The sequence below is a fragment of the Neophocaena asiaeorientalis genome, unplaced genomic scaffold, assembly GCF_003031525.2.
Source record: "Neophocaena asiaeorientalis asiaeorientalis breed wild unplaced genomic scaffold, Neophocaena_asiaeorientalis_V1.1 scaffold879, whole genome shotgun sequence".
In the NCBI taxonomy this organism is placed as follows: Eukaryota; Metazoa; Chordata; class Mammalia; order Artiodactyla; family Phocoenidae; genus Neophocaena; species Neophocaena asiaeorientalis.
In genome coordinates this window covers 655,890-669,732 of record NW_020175527.1, presented here as the reverse complement: position 1 = coordinate 669,732, position 13,843 = coordinate 655,890, and the positions used below count along the sequence as shown (strand labels likewise).

Below are 13,843 nucleotides of genomic sequence, written 5' to 3'. Positions count from 1 at the left end.
CCCCTCATCCCCTGAGAAACCCCCACCCCTTCCCACCTTGGCTAAGTGGCTAAATCCACCCCACCTCCCCCGGAGTCCTGAGTTCCGGGCGGGTAGAGCAGGGCCTCACCAGCTGCTGGAAGGCGGGTTGGTCCAGGTCACTCTGGAGGGCGAACTCGCTGAGCGCTTTCCATGGCGGCTGGTACGTCTGCACCTCAACTGCACTGCCCTGCACGGCGTTCTCGTGACGGATGGGGCTGCCCGCCACCAGGGGCGTCCCGGTCAGTCCCTGCAGGCTCTGCGGGACAAGCAGAAGAGAGGGTGGAAGATGCTCGAATTAGGTCTTGCGTTTCCCGACATCTTTGAGACTGGGGCCCCAGGCACTGGCACGTGATTTGGAGCCTGAAACGGTTTAGGGGAGGCATACCCTTGTCCGCAGCCGAGTGAGCCCGCCTTATCCAGTGCAAATTCCTCGGGCCCAAAACCAGCCACCATAGGCCAGCCTCGGTGCTGGAAGCCAACATGGCAAGGGAACGAACGTGAGGCCTGCGTTCCCATCCCTCTCCAGGTTTGCAGAGGAAAAGTGTTCAAACCGAGTCATGCTGAGAGAAGGACACAACCCGCCCCGACTTGCTGGCTCTGGCAAACATGCCACCTTGAGCTCCGAACTACGCCCCAGACCCCAACTCTGGTCTGCCGCTGGAACTGGGGAAGACCTGACCTCGGATACAGTAATTAAGAAGCCTTCAACCCCAAGGTAAGCCTTGCTCTGAAAGTACCAACACACGCTATTGGGGAGCCCAGTTCCCCCTGGATCTCCCAAGAGCCGGCCCAGAAATGGGCACGCAGATGCCGCAGGGCGAACCCGAGGCTCCACCCGATCCGATCCTCCAGCTCCCAGTCTCTCACCGTCTTGTCATTGTGCTGCTGCTGCTGCAGCTGCTTCATGAGGATGGATTTCTTCTTGTCCTTGCACCGCTTGTTCTGGAACCAGACGCGTATGACCCGCGGGCTCAGGCCGGTCATCTCCACCAGCTGCTCCTTCATGAGCGCGTCGGGCCGCGGGTTAGCGGCGTAGCACGTCCGCAGAGTGTGCAGCTGCTTCTCGTTGAGCACGGTCCGCACGCGGGTTGTCTTCTCGGTCTGTTTGTGCACGTGCGGACGCAGCGAGGGCTGCCGGCCCGATCCCGGGTCTGCAAGGGAGCGAGAGATGAGAGAGTGACCGCCACTCACTCTCCCTGCGCCCGGCCCCGCGGCGGCCGAGTCCTCCGGGGCCCGATTTCGTTTCTCGTTTATTCCGTTTATTCCGTTTAATTGTTCGTCTTCTCTCCCTTTCCGTCTGTTCGCCCTACCCGGAAAAAGGTGTGCATTTTCGTCCCTTCCCTAGTTCCTCCACAGGGCTCCCCGCAGCGATCTCGCCAGCGCGCAAGCGGGGCGTGGGAGTTCCGAGCCAGGCCTGTGCCGGACGGGAGTGGCCGACCCCCGCTGTGCTTCCTCCACTTACCAGACCCTAGGAATGCCCGCGTGGGTTCCGCGGGACGAGGGAAGCTCTCCGGAAGAAGTCGGAGTTTCAGAGGAAGAGGAAGGAGGCGCGCCCGGGACGCTGGACGGGGAAAGGGTAAGGGGACCCACGCGGACCCCAAGCGCCGCGCTGCCTCGTAATTGGGGGGCTTGTCTCCCGCTCCCGGGTGGCCCCCAAGAGCCCTTCTCCCTGATTCAGAGGCCTCTCGGACAGGGCCAGGCCGTGTGTCGCGAAGGCCTGCCCTGGGGCGCGAGTGGGCCTCCAGGGCCTGGAACGGTTCCTTTCTGCCCGCCCTCGGGCCTCGGCCCGCCGGGTCTCCGCCCTCAAGGCTCCAGGTTCCCTGGCCCAGTGGCCGCCCTCCCGGCCCGAGCGCAGCCGCTGGCACTTTCCTCACTCGGCCTTGGGTTCTCTCAACCCCAGGTTAAGTAGAATCGGGTATTTAGGGCCGGATTCCCGCGGCCCGCAACCCGCAGCAAACAAAAGGGAGCCCCTCCGACACCCGAGACCAGGGTGCCCTCAACACTGGCTTCATCCTGTTTCACACTCCCATCTGAACCAGGTTTGGATACAAGTCTCACTGTTTCAATTTATATCCTCTTCTGGGCATATCTAGATCTGGATAAATATTTACAAACAGCCCATCTAGCCCAATTTTCTCATTCTATACGGGAATGAAGGGAGGACCAGAGGAAGTGGGAGCACTTCAAGCACACAGCACCCAGAGGCTCAGCCTGGTCTAGAGATTGGTGCTTCAGGTCTGTGGCTACTTGCTGGTAACTGCTCAGCCAGAGTCACTGTTCCTACCCGGTAACCACACACTTAGAACCCAACTCTGGGCATCTCCTGATTAGGACCCAGAGCATCCCCTGAGGTGTATGATCCCTGAGTCCACTGTACGTCCACTCCTTCCCCACCGAGAAACGTTTGGCTAAGTTGTTCATCAAACTGGGCCTCAAAAGACAAATGCAGACACTAGCTCTTTGCTGAGTGGTTAGCCTTCAGAGCTGTCCTTACGGGTGGGCTTCTGGCTGGCTGAACCCACCTCTAGGCTGGGAACTGTATTCCTTACACACATACCCCCAGGCAAACCTATCTTTTCTCTCTGACAACACACGTACTGCTTGAAATTCCGAGTACAAGTTCCACAGACAAAGTCACCACTTCAGATTCCCCGTGATCATTCACCTTCCTGCTCCTACTACTGTGTTCCACATATTCCTGATCACGGAGAACACAATTCCCCACTATTCTGCACACTCATACACACAATCCCGGCTCACATTTACCCACATGCAATTTTTCCCCGTCACACGAACACACACTCAGCCGCGTTCCTAACACAGGGTTCTGAACTCACCCAGAAAACCCCACACTGCAGGCAAACGGAAATACACCCAAGTGACAACTTTTCGTCCGATCACAACCACCCCCCATACGAACACACACCCATGCACTCACTCCCGAGCCGGCGGCGCAGTACCGGGCGCAAGCGGCTTACCTGGCAGATGCAGGCCGCGGGCGCCGGGGAGCGGGCCGGGGCTACGCGGGCTACCGGCTGCAGCGCGCTCGAGCAGAAGGCCGTGGTCGGCGCGGCAGAGCAGCTCGTGCTCCCGCAGCGAGAACTCGTCGCCGGGCAGCAGCTGGCGGCTGCACACGGAACAGCGGAAACACTCGATGTGGTACACGCTGTCCCGCGCCCGCATCACCAGATCGCTGCTGCTGAAGCCCACCTGGCACTTGGCGCACTTGATGCCGAAGAGCCTGCGGGCCCAAGGCACGGGCGGTGGTGTCAGCACGGGGCCTGCGGCCGGCCTCGCCTGCCTGGCTGCTACCCACCCCGGGCACGCGCGCCCAGGACGCTTTGTGGCCCAGAGGGAGGCTGCGGGGACCAGCCCTCGGGGGGTTCCCAGGCCAGGAGGTGTGCGGCGGCACGCGTTCGGGGTTGGGGGCCGTGTTCTGCCCGCGCCGGGGCGCGCGGGCGGCCCGCCATCCTCGAGCCCCGGCCCCAGTGGGCGGTGGCGCAGCCCGGGCTCTCGCGGGCCTCACCTGACGTAGTCTCGCTTGCAGTAGGTCTTCCCGTCTCTCACGAAGCACGTGCACGTCTCGTCCAGGTACTGGCTGCACTCGGCGCACTTGAGGCAGGCGGCGTGCCACTCGAGGTCGGGCGACACCCGCAGGATAAACTGGTCGTGGATCTGACTCCCGCAGCCCACGCACATGGCCGTCCCGGGCTTCTCTGCCGGGGAAGGGCGCGGGGCCCGCGTCAGGCCTGGCTGCCCGGACCCCGGCCGAGGCCGCTCCAGCCCCAACCCAACCCGCTGGCGCTCTCGCTCTCTTTCAAGAATTGCGACCACAAGAAAAAGGAAATGGGCTTTCCATAGGTCCAGACAATTGGAAACGAAAAAACAAAATCTTCTGAATTTGAGAAGGCTTTCTGTCTTCCCCCATCCCCCTCCCCGATTTTTTTCGCTATTACATTCACTTGGACACAGGCGTTTTATCGATATATCTTGTAACTAAAATATAACAAGTCAGTGAGAAGAAAGCGTAAATAGACATTTAAACCCTGCGGACGCCACGCTATCAATACTGGACGGTGATGTTCCGGCATTGCCGTCCGCACACTCCCTCTCACAGCGACTCCCTCCTATCCCAAAACAGACACATCAGCTTTCGGCGGAGTCTCCGCTCATCCTCTGACCTTTCTTAGTTTAAATATCCCAGATCAAGCTAGAGAAATCTTCCTTATTGGAAAGGCCGAAAGACAAGCAAGCAAGCAAACAAACAAAAAAGCCCACATCCCTAAATCAAACCTACTGCCTTAGCGCGAAACAGAAGCAGATTTCACAGCCTGAGGTCAGCCTAGCAGGCTTGAGAAAGAGTGTTTAATTATAAACTAAAACAACAGGATTCCAACGGATAAGCGGTCCTGCAGGAAAATGCATTCGTTTTCTTTTTTTTCTCTCCCAGTGTCCTGTCAAATAGAAGCCACTTGTAGAATCCACTAAACATTCTTCTGCGTTAGAAATATTGCATATTAAGCACACACACTAACAACGCACACACACACAGGAAGACTTACTCTTGGAATGATCCCCCATAGTACCCAGAAAAGGATAATGAAAAATAATATCCACCATGCAGAAAAGAGATGTGCGCAAAGCGTGCGGCCAGGGGCAGAAAGACGAAGGTCGCGCGCCCAGCCTCGGCTCTTTTGCTAACTAACTCCTCCTGCCCCGCGGAGTTGAAGGAGCGATTCCGCACCGGCCCGCACGCAGCATGACGTCAGCACGCATTCGCCCGTGGCCGGAGCTGGGGGCGGGACCTGTGGCGTCACGAAGCTTCCCCAGAACCGCTGGGGATGCAGGGGAGGTGTTGGGGACCTGGGGGCTGATGGGCGGGGTAGATTGGGTGGAAGGCGGGGGTGACGGAGGATTGGCTGGGAGGAAATGGGCTAACCCTGATTGGCCCAGAGTGAACAATGGAGCGCAGCCCCCCGCCCCTGAAATGTACAAGGATCCTCACTCTGGAGTTGGGTCGGGCTATCCCGGCTGGACCTTGTGTCACCGCTGAGCTGTCTCTGCTGCCGCCGCAGCTCTGAACTTCCTCTTGGACTTGCGGTGCTGTCTCCCCAGGCGCGCTCGAGCAGGGTGATGGATACCTGGGGGAGTGAAGTGGGGCCTGTCCTTTAGATGCTCCCTTGTTTCATTAAAAAAAAAAAAATCCACTCTCTTAGGACGAGAGCTGGGGGGAAGGGTGGTCTGTTTGGACAAGACCTTCAACCGTCCAGCCGGTCACCGTTCTCCTCTCAGGCGCCTTTGTTCTCAGGGTCCAAGCTAGAGAGAGAGGTTAAGGGTTTGGATAAACTCTGTTTAGACTTCCCCACCCGTCCGCCTGTGGAAAACTTCTCCCAGTTGGAGCGTTAGGTGGGTAACGCCAGAACGCAGAATCCGAAGACGATCACCGGATCCAGATTCGAGCCTTGACTTGCATTTGGGGCGGGAGTGTAATTTGACACGGACTCCCCCATTCTTTCCCCACTCGAATAGCACAGCTCCTTCTAGGAACAAGGCTGGGGTCGAATGTGTGTCTCACTTCCAGAATAAATGTTATTTATAAACTCTTCTGTTTTATTTCACAAACCAACTGCAATGCAAATAATCAGAAACAAATGTGGCGCGCGGGGTAATTTACTATCTGTGTAGCGGCTTGTCGTTCCTTAGAAAACCCGCGACTTCTGAGCAGAGTCCAGGCATTTTTCTTTCAAAGAAATCTCTGTGGGTTTTGTTTGAAAGGGTTCAAGAACTGGCCCATGAATTATAAATAACATTTATCCAACCATGGTGGCTGTCGTTGTTTTCCCATTAAAAGGTGTACCAAGAACTTGGTGCGCGATGGGACGCAGGTGGGCGCCTGGGAATAAAATGTCTCCACGGGAACCCCAGATCCCGGCCCAAGTCGGCCTGAGGGCGCGGTCGAGCTCGGCGGCCCTTCTGCTAAAAACCTAGGGCTGGTTGGCCTCGCACTCTGGGCTGCTCGCCGGGAAATGGGTGCAGCCAAGCGCGAAAGGAGAGGCTTTGCGCAGAGCTGGGGCTAGGCCCTCAGCGCACACTGAACTCACTACTGGATGACGGCCCGCCACCCAGCGCTGTGCTGAGCGCTTCACGTGGTGGCCCCGTCGGTCTTGAAGGCTTTTAACCACTGCCACTACCTTTGGAACGCCTGGTCTTTCTCACCCGTCTGGTTCTTCAGTACAGTTTACCAGCCGCTGTGCCAACAGGCCATTTCTTGCGTCTTTGGCCACTAGTGCCCCAAACAGCGCTCGCCCTGAGTGTGTGTGGAGCATGTCGGGGTGGGGACAATGCTGCATGTCTATGAAAATAAACGGGGTTGAGGAGCGAGGGGAAGGGTATGGGTGGGTATGTCTGCGCCAGGCCACTCTGTGACCTCGGGCATTTTATTTTACTTCTCTGACCCTCGGTTTACTCATCTGTAAAATGAGGGATAAAAATAATATCTACCTCTACTATTGTAAGGATTAAAGCATTCTCTGGAAAAGCCTTAGAACAATATCTGGAGCATAATAAGTGCAATACATGGTAACTATGATAATCACAATTATGGCTGTATCTTTGTGTTGGGAGCCTCTATGTATGCTGTGCCTTTCCTGCGTGCAGTGCCTGCGTGCCTCTGGGCGTGGAGGGGAGGTCTACGTATATCTGTGCGTGTGTCATCTGATGATTTCTTTGTGCATTTCCATGTGTGCTTGCTCTGTGTGTATCTCCTGTGGGGATGGAGGATCAGAAACTGTGGACTGAGTGCAGAATTTGTGTACAAATGATGTCTGTGTATCTGGGTGCCGTCTCAGAATGGGGAGGAGGTTTGTGGTAGGCGTGCTTTCCTAGTGAACTAGGAGGTGCTCCTGGCCGGCTGGCCTCTCTCTCCAGCCGCTCTGGGCCTGGCCAGACTGTCAGCACCCAACTAGGAGCAAGCAAATCAATTAACTCAATGGCACAGGCGGCCAGGAGGGGGAGGCTCTGTGTTGGAATCCTAGGTCCAGACTTTTAACACTCTCCTGCCAAGAGGAGAAATTCCTCCTTACCAGAAAAAAGCCAATTCTTTGAGACCCTATTAGGGAGGAGGGGGGAGGTGGTGATTTCCCCTGAGATGTCAGGTAGCTGGGTCAAGAACTAATATTTCTTTAGTCTCCATCATGTGCAAAGCCCCTGTTATTAGCCTATTAGGTCTTTACCGCAATGTTATGAGGTGGGTAGTATTAGACTCATTTAGTCCGTGAGGAAACTGAGGCTTAGGGAGGTGACGTGATTGCTTCTGGTCACAGGGTTAGTCAGAGCTGGCATTCAAAGCAGGTCTGCCTGGCTCCATCTCCCTTGCTTCTTTCACTGTGCGGTTGAAGACCCACATGGGTGTGGTTCCATCACTCACCAGCTTCACTTGTCTGGAGCTGTAAAACCACGGACCGGTTTCAGGATCCCTCCGTGTGGGTCTCCTGAGTCACAGCCATCCTTGGGAGACCAGCACTGGAGTGAGAGCAGTGGAAATCCTCTTCCTCCGGCACAGCCACAAGGCACCATTGATCTGGCCCTGCCCTGGTTCTCTGCTTCCTGGCTGCTCCCAGTGTCCCCTTCTCCATGTCCCAGGCTACAGCACACGGGAGATCTGGGAGCTTCCTTTCCTGGGCTTTAGATCACTCTCTGTCCTTGCTGGGAATAGCAGCTTGAGCTCCATAGCTCTGTATTATCCCATAAAACTAGTCCCAGGGGCTTCCCTGGTGGCGCAGTGGTTGAGAGTCCGCCTGCCGATGCAGGGGACACGGGTTCGTGCCCCGGTCTGGGAGGATCCCACGTGCCGCGGAGCGGCTGGGCCCGTGAGCCATGGCCGCTGAGCCTGCGCGTCCGGAGCCTGTGCTCCAGAACAGGAGAGGCCCCAACAGTGAGAGGCCCATGTACCGCAAAAAAAACAAAAAAACAAAAAACTAGCCCCGGCTATGACCCTCTTCCTGAGAAGACTGCAGAAGCACAAAGAAGTCTCTCTGGATTCCTTCTCCCCAAACCTCCCCCCACCCCATCTCTGTTGCCTTAAACTCTACTCACAATTCCCCTGAAAGATAGGCTTACTGTGCAGAAATCCTTGAGAAATCACAGAACAGGTGGTCATTCACGATACACGGATAGCAGCTCCTACCCTGGGAACAAGTCCTGAAAGAAAGAGCAGGAAAGCACTAGGCATGGGGCCAGGGCCTAGGACAGATCAAAGAGCAGGCCAGGTCACCTAAAGTAAACCAGGCTTTATTATTTTACAGTTTTGCTTAGTCAATCCTCCGTTCTTCCTGCCTTCTAGAACTCTAGAACGAAAACGCTGGAAGACCCTTTGGAGACTTTCTCTTTCAGACCCTTGTTTGACAGAGAAAAATCTGCAGCCCAGAGAGGTGGTCATCCTCGCCCAGCCTGCCCGTCCTCAAGCTCAGAGCCCCCAGACAGCTCCTACAGGTCCACATGTGCGCACACGCGCTCCATTTCCTTCCCCACTAACCGCCTTGCTGTTCTTACCCACTCAGGAGAGCTTTACCTGCCAGGAGATGTTTTGTCTCCTATTTGTCATGGAAATGCATATGTGGGAAGGAATGTGGGGCTTAACCTATATCTCCAGTATCATCATCATCATCGTCATGGCTAACATATAGGACTCTCACTTGGGGCCACCTTCACACACATGACTGCCTATATGCTCACAACAATTTCAGGAAGGAGTTACTATTGTTAAAATTATCCTCATTTCACAGGTAAGGACACTGAGGCTTGGAGACGTTAAGTGATTTGTCCCAGGTTACATAGCTGGTGGAGCCAGGCTCTCTGCCTCCGGAGCTTGCTGGTGGAATCATTACACTGTCTTGCATCTGGATCACTCACAAAGGGCATGTCACAGGCATAGTGCCCACCCAACACAAAGGAAGCTGTTGCCAGTGATGGGAGCATTAATCCCACCGTGAGTGTCAGAGAGGAAACTGAGGGCCAATGACCTGTCATCTAGCATATAAGTGACAGAAATGGAGCTGGAAGCCAAGTCCCCTGACCCAGACCAGGGGTCTTCCTGCTGGAGTCCTTTAGGATGGGATTCTGTTACTGCCCACCTGAGGACCAGGCCTCCTCCTCTGCCTCCTGCCTCCATCCCCCTCCCACCCCACGACCTTGGCCTCTACTCTTCTCCAAAGGCAGTTGGAGACATTGTACAGAATTGGCCAGAAAGGGTCTCAGCATCCCCATCATCACCGCCATAGGCTTCTGAGGGTTCGACTTTGGGGGAGTTGGGGACCATGTTTCAGAGACAGCAACTAAGGCCCAGGAAGAGAAAGAAACTTGGCAAATCAGAGTCAGACTCCAGGCCTCCAATATCCAAGCCCATCCTCTCTCCCCAGGCTCTCTTGCCTGACCCACACCAACTTCCTTTGAGCAAACAGGTATCCAGTGACACTGCAGGGTCCCTCTCCCTCTTTCCTGAGCCCCTTTCTCCCTCCCTAACATTCACTGAGCACTTGCTGCAGTCCAGGCCCTGGGCTAAGCAATCGTAGAAGGTCTCATTTAAAGCTCCCAACAACCCACAGGGCAGGATGGGCTACATAATTTGCAGATACCTGTGCAAAATGAAATGCGGGGCCCCTCGCTCAAAAATTAGTAACAATTTCAAGACGGCAATGGCAGAGCATGAAACCAAGCATGGGGCCCCATGGACTGTACCGGTTGCATCCCATGAAGCCAACTCTGCCTCTGAGGCATTGAGGCAGGTCAGGTCCTCTTACCATCTTCCAGCAGCTCAGAAATGAATAAATTAATAACCTTCACGAGTTAATACAACTAGTAAGAGCTGGGACTGAGACTCAAGCCCACTAGTTATGAACTTGTGCTACTTGAGTCTATCCAGATGGGAATGAACTTGTCTGTTTGTTTGTTACTTTGTTTATAGTGGACATGTGCCAGGGTCATTCTGTATTAAGCAAACCCACAGTCTCTAGCACTCTTTTCCTTGCGGGATCAATATGGTCATTACAGAAGGATGAGAAAAATTAACCCTTTAATAAAAAAACAACACATGGGAGCCTTTGTTTCTTTCCAAAGCACACCCTGGTAGCCACAGGGATAAACCGCCATGCCCAGATCTCAGGAAGGGAGGGGGTAATAGGAAGGAGCTGTGCTGATGCCTTTTGGGACAGTTGCATTTTCCCCATCTTTCCAGAAGGGGGAGCCCCAGCTGGCTCAGTGTGGCCTGGGAGTGGTTCTGAGCAGCCTGACCCAGGGCACTGGCATTCCTGGCTGCTTCTGCCAGCCTGCAGACTCACAGGGCCTACCTTCTAGGGTTCGGTTTTTTTCTATCACTATCCCTCCCCTTGCCAAGATCTGGATACTGGGCAAAATGAGAAAGAAAGGGAAGGAAGGAAAGAGGGAGAGACTGAGCTCCAAAAGGAATAGATTAACCAAACCAGGATTGGGTGGTTTTGCAGAGAGGCCAGTCTCTTGCCAAATGGGCCAGGCTTGGGGCTGGGGCCCTGGTTGGACAAGGTGCCTTCACTGAAACAAGGCAGCCCGGTAGAGAGAAGAGAAAGATGGTGGTAGGTGACACAGAGTCTCTCCTTGATCAGACTTTAGCCAGCCTCCTCTAAGCGCTTTCTCAACTAGACCTCTGTCTTAGCCTATGAAGATTTGAGCAAAACACTAACATAGTTTATAACGTCTCAATGCCACATCCCTAGGATGACCCCAGCCCCGCTTAAAGTGCTTACCTGAAAAAAGCTCAAGGTTGCAAAAGAATTTACTTTTTGTTCCATCCAAAACCTTAAGATAGGGCCAGTGTCTCCCAGCCTCTGTGGGAGGGTAGGAGCCTACCTCGGATAAGCAGCAGTTAGCAAACCCCGATGGATTTCTCACAGACCAACCCCTGATTCCTGCCTTTTCTAATTTATCACTTTGCTGACTCTTCTGAGCCCCCACTCATCCCCCTCCCTGTTCCCTCATTCTCCCTTTACAATTCCCATCACCTCCGTACAAGTCGAAGTTGAGTTCGGTTCATGCGGGACTCTTCTCCCTGTTGCAATAGATATTACTAATTAAAATGTGTCCTTGCCACTTTACCTAGTGTCCAGCTTTGTTCACCTTTGGCTTAGGGTCAGCAATGGGACGAGGGCTACCACAGAGCTGAGAACCAGAGCTGCAACAGGAACACCAAGGAGGGAGCCCAGAACGGGATGACTGGAAAGGCTTCTTGGAGCCCACGGCAAACCATCTGAGCCCTGTAGGGTGAGCATGATTCTTCCAGGCAGAAAAGGAGCAGGAAGGTCTGCTTGGAAGAGGGAACAGTCTCGAAGACAGAGGGAGGAGATGAGTGAGTTGAGTGCATTTTGGGGAAAATGTGAGCAGCTGGGAGAGGCCGGAATGAATCAGGGCAGTGGCACAGGCAAAGCCCAGGAGAGACAGGGAAGACCCCTGGAGCCACCCAAGGCAAGTCCGTGGGGCTGGACTCCCACAGAGGAGTCAGTGTGAGCGAAAGACTGAAAGGGAAGCTCGTGTCAGACAGTGGGAAGCCTCAGACTTCCACTGAGGAGTATGAGGGACTCTCTTGGCAAAGGAGAACCTCCAGGATCCTGTTGTTGTACTGAAGAGATTCAGACGGGAAAATGGCAAGAACATAGCTGTGCTGCGGGAAAATTAACACGTGGGTAAGTCAAGCGAGGCAAGAGGTAACAAGATCGTGAGTTAGGAGTGGGGGCGGGGCACGAAGGGAGAAACCCTCTGGCAGGCTCCTCTCTCCACCTAGAAACCTAGAAAAGGCTAGAGAGAGGCTGGTCTGAGGGAGGGGTGGCTGGTGATCAGTTGCTCGCAACAATCTCCATGGGGTGAAGGGAAGAAGGAGGGAAAGAATACCACTCACTTGTAACTTACTTGTTGAAGATACTGAAAAATACGTCTCGTTTGAGATACAGACACCAACATTGTGGGGAACAATCCTGCTTTGTGAGTTGTATCCTTCTGGGGTGGGAGTGACTTCGGGCTTTCTCTGCCATGCTCCAGCACCCGCGGGTCTGAGAACGTGGGCGCGATGTTAGAATTGCCCGAACTCATGTGGTCCTAGCATTTCCCTTGAGCGGTATTTCTTTTCTTTTCTTTTCTTTTCCTTTTTAAATAAATTTATTTATTTTATCTTTGGCTGCGTTGGGTCTTCGTTGCTGCGTGCAGGCTTTCTCTAGTTGTGGCGAGCAGGGGCTGCTCTTCGTTTTGGTGCACGGGCTTCTCACTGCGGTGGCTTCTCTTGTTGCAGAGCACGGGCTCTAGGCATGCGGGCTTCAGTAGTTGTGGTGCTCAGGCTCAATAGTTGTGGCTCGTGGGCTCTAGAGCACAGGCTCAGTAGTTGTGGCGTGCAGGCTTAGTTGCTCCGCGGCATGTGGGATCTTCCTGGACCAGGGCTCGAACCCATGTGCCTTGCGTTGGCAGGTGGATTCTTAACCACTGCGCCACCAGGGAAGTCCCTTGAGCGGTATTTCTAGATGCAAATGAGAGGAACAATCAGCTATCAGAGTTCAGTTTGACCTTCCAGCAGGAAAATGGAATATTGTAAAAGGTCCTCCATCCTGCACAAATGTGTGCATGTGTGTGGGTTTAGGTTTTCAGACTTTTGGGGCCAGTTACGGCTCCTTTACCAATCTTAGATGCTTGCTTTTATGATACTAAAAGAAACAGAAAAGGAAGTATCATATATCTCAAACGTGAGGATGCCTCTTCAGAAAGTTGTTGTCCAGATCTTTTAAAGGTTCTGAAGGATGTCTTATTCTTTCCAACACACATTTGTAAGAAACTAAATGTGTGTGTGTGTTTCTCGTAACAAAGACCACAGACTTGTGTCCTGTTTTGTGTATTCATCACCTGGAAACAAAATAGGAATCGTAAATAACACCAAGTGCTTGGCTCTATTTGAAGCCTATGAAGTGACAGTTTTTCAAAAGAATCTACAGAGGAGCCTCTTTCACTGGAAAACATCTTCTGGAGGCTAGAGTTACCAGCAAATTCTAAAAATAGGTAATAAATGAGATACTAGAAACTGGGTTGTCACCTCTTGTCCAGTGGGATTATCCAATGTCTAATCATGGACGGATTGTGATGAATGTGATTGCAGATGGGGCATTAAGCCGATTCAGGAGGGAATCCAGGCAGATTTTCATCTGCGCCGAATGTGTAATTGGTTTGGAGGCAGCAGAAAAGCAGCTTGTACCAGATTTTGCCGCATCACTGTGATGAGGTCTATTTTGATCAGCTTGAGTTATGGACAATATAAATTATTTATAGCCACTTTAGACATGCCTTATGCTTGTAAAGACCTTCAGAACAAAATAATAACACTCCTTTTGCTGTTGTAGGAATCTCATGCAGCTGAATCCTGGTGCCCACAGCTTACAAAAAGCAAGGAAGAGAAGAGATTAAAGTCTGGTAAGTTCAGCACCAAGTACTCACTAAACGTTACAGGGGGCAAGAGGTTGAGCCAGGCCAGTGCAGGAGGCAGACTCTGATGCACACTGAATGGTCCAGGCCCTAAAGCGATCCGCTCTAGGGAAGATGGACCCAGATTCAGGAAGGCACAGGCAACCACAGGAGACAGTATGTGATGAGGCTCACACAAGCTGAGCATGAAGGAGAATCCCCCACGAGCTGGACAGCGTTTGTGAAGGAGGTGGGATTTGAGCAGGGTCTTTAAGGGTGAGAAAGCTTCAGGTGTGGCCTGTGGGTGAGGAGGGAGGTTGCGGGAGCAAAAGCTGGAGGCAGGCCTGCACTGGCAGGGGAA

General features: G+C 53.7%; 1 protein-coding gene across 1 annotated transcript in view; it reads right to left on the bottom strand.

Moving 5' to 3' along the window:
* Positions 1 to 4,717, bottom strand: part of ISL2 (ISL LIM homeobox 2) — a 6,402-nt gene extending 1,685 nt beyond the window's left edge. The window contains exons 1-5 of the mRNA XM_024768980.1: positions 4,584 to 4,717; positions 3,548 to 3,737; positions 3,000 to 3,262; positions 889 to 1,172; positions 110 to 277 (exon numbers count right to left, since the gene is read on the bottom strand). Of these exons, the coding sequence (XP_024624748.1) occupies positions 110 to 277; positions 889 to 1,172; positions 3,000 to 3,262; positions 3,548 to 3,737; positions 4,584 to 4,641 (963 nt within the window). The 5' untranslated portion in view covers positions 4,642 to 4,717. The remainder of the gene's footprint in view (positions 1 to 109; positions 278 to 888; positions 1,173 to 2,999; positions 3,263 to 3,547; positions 3,738 to 4,583) is intronic.
* Between the last annotated feature and the right edge of the window lie 9,126 nt (positions 4,718 to 13,843).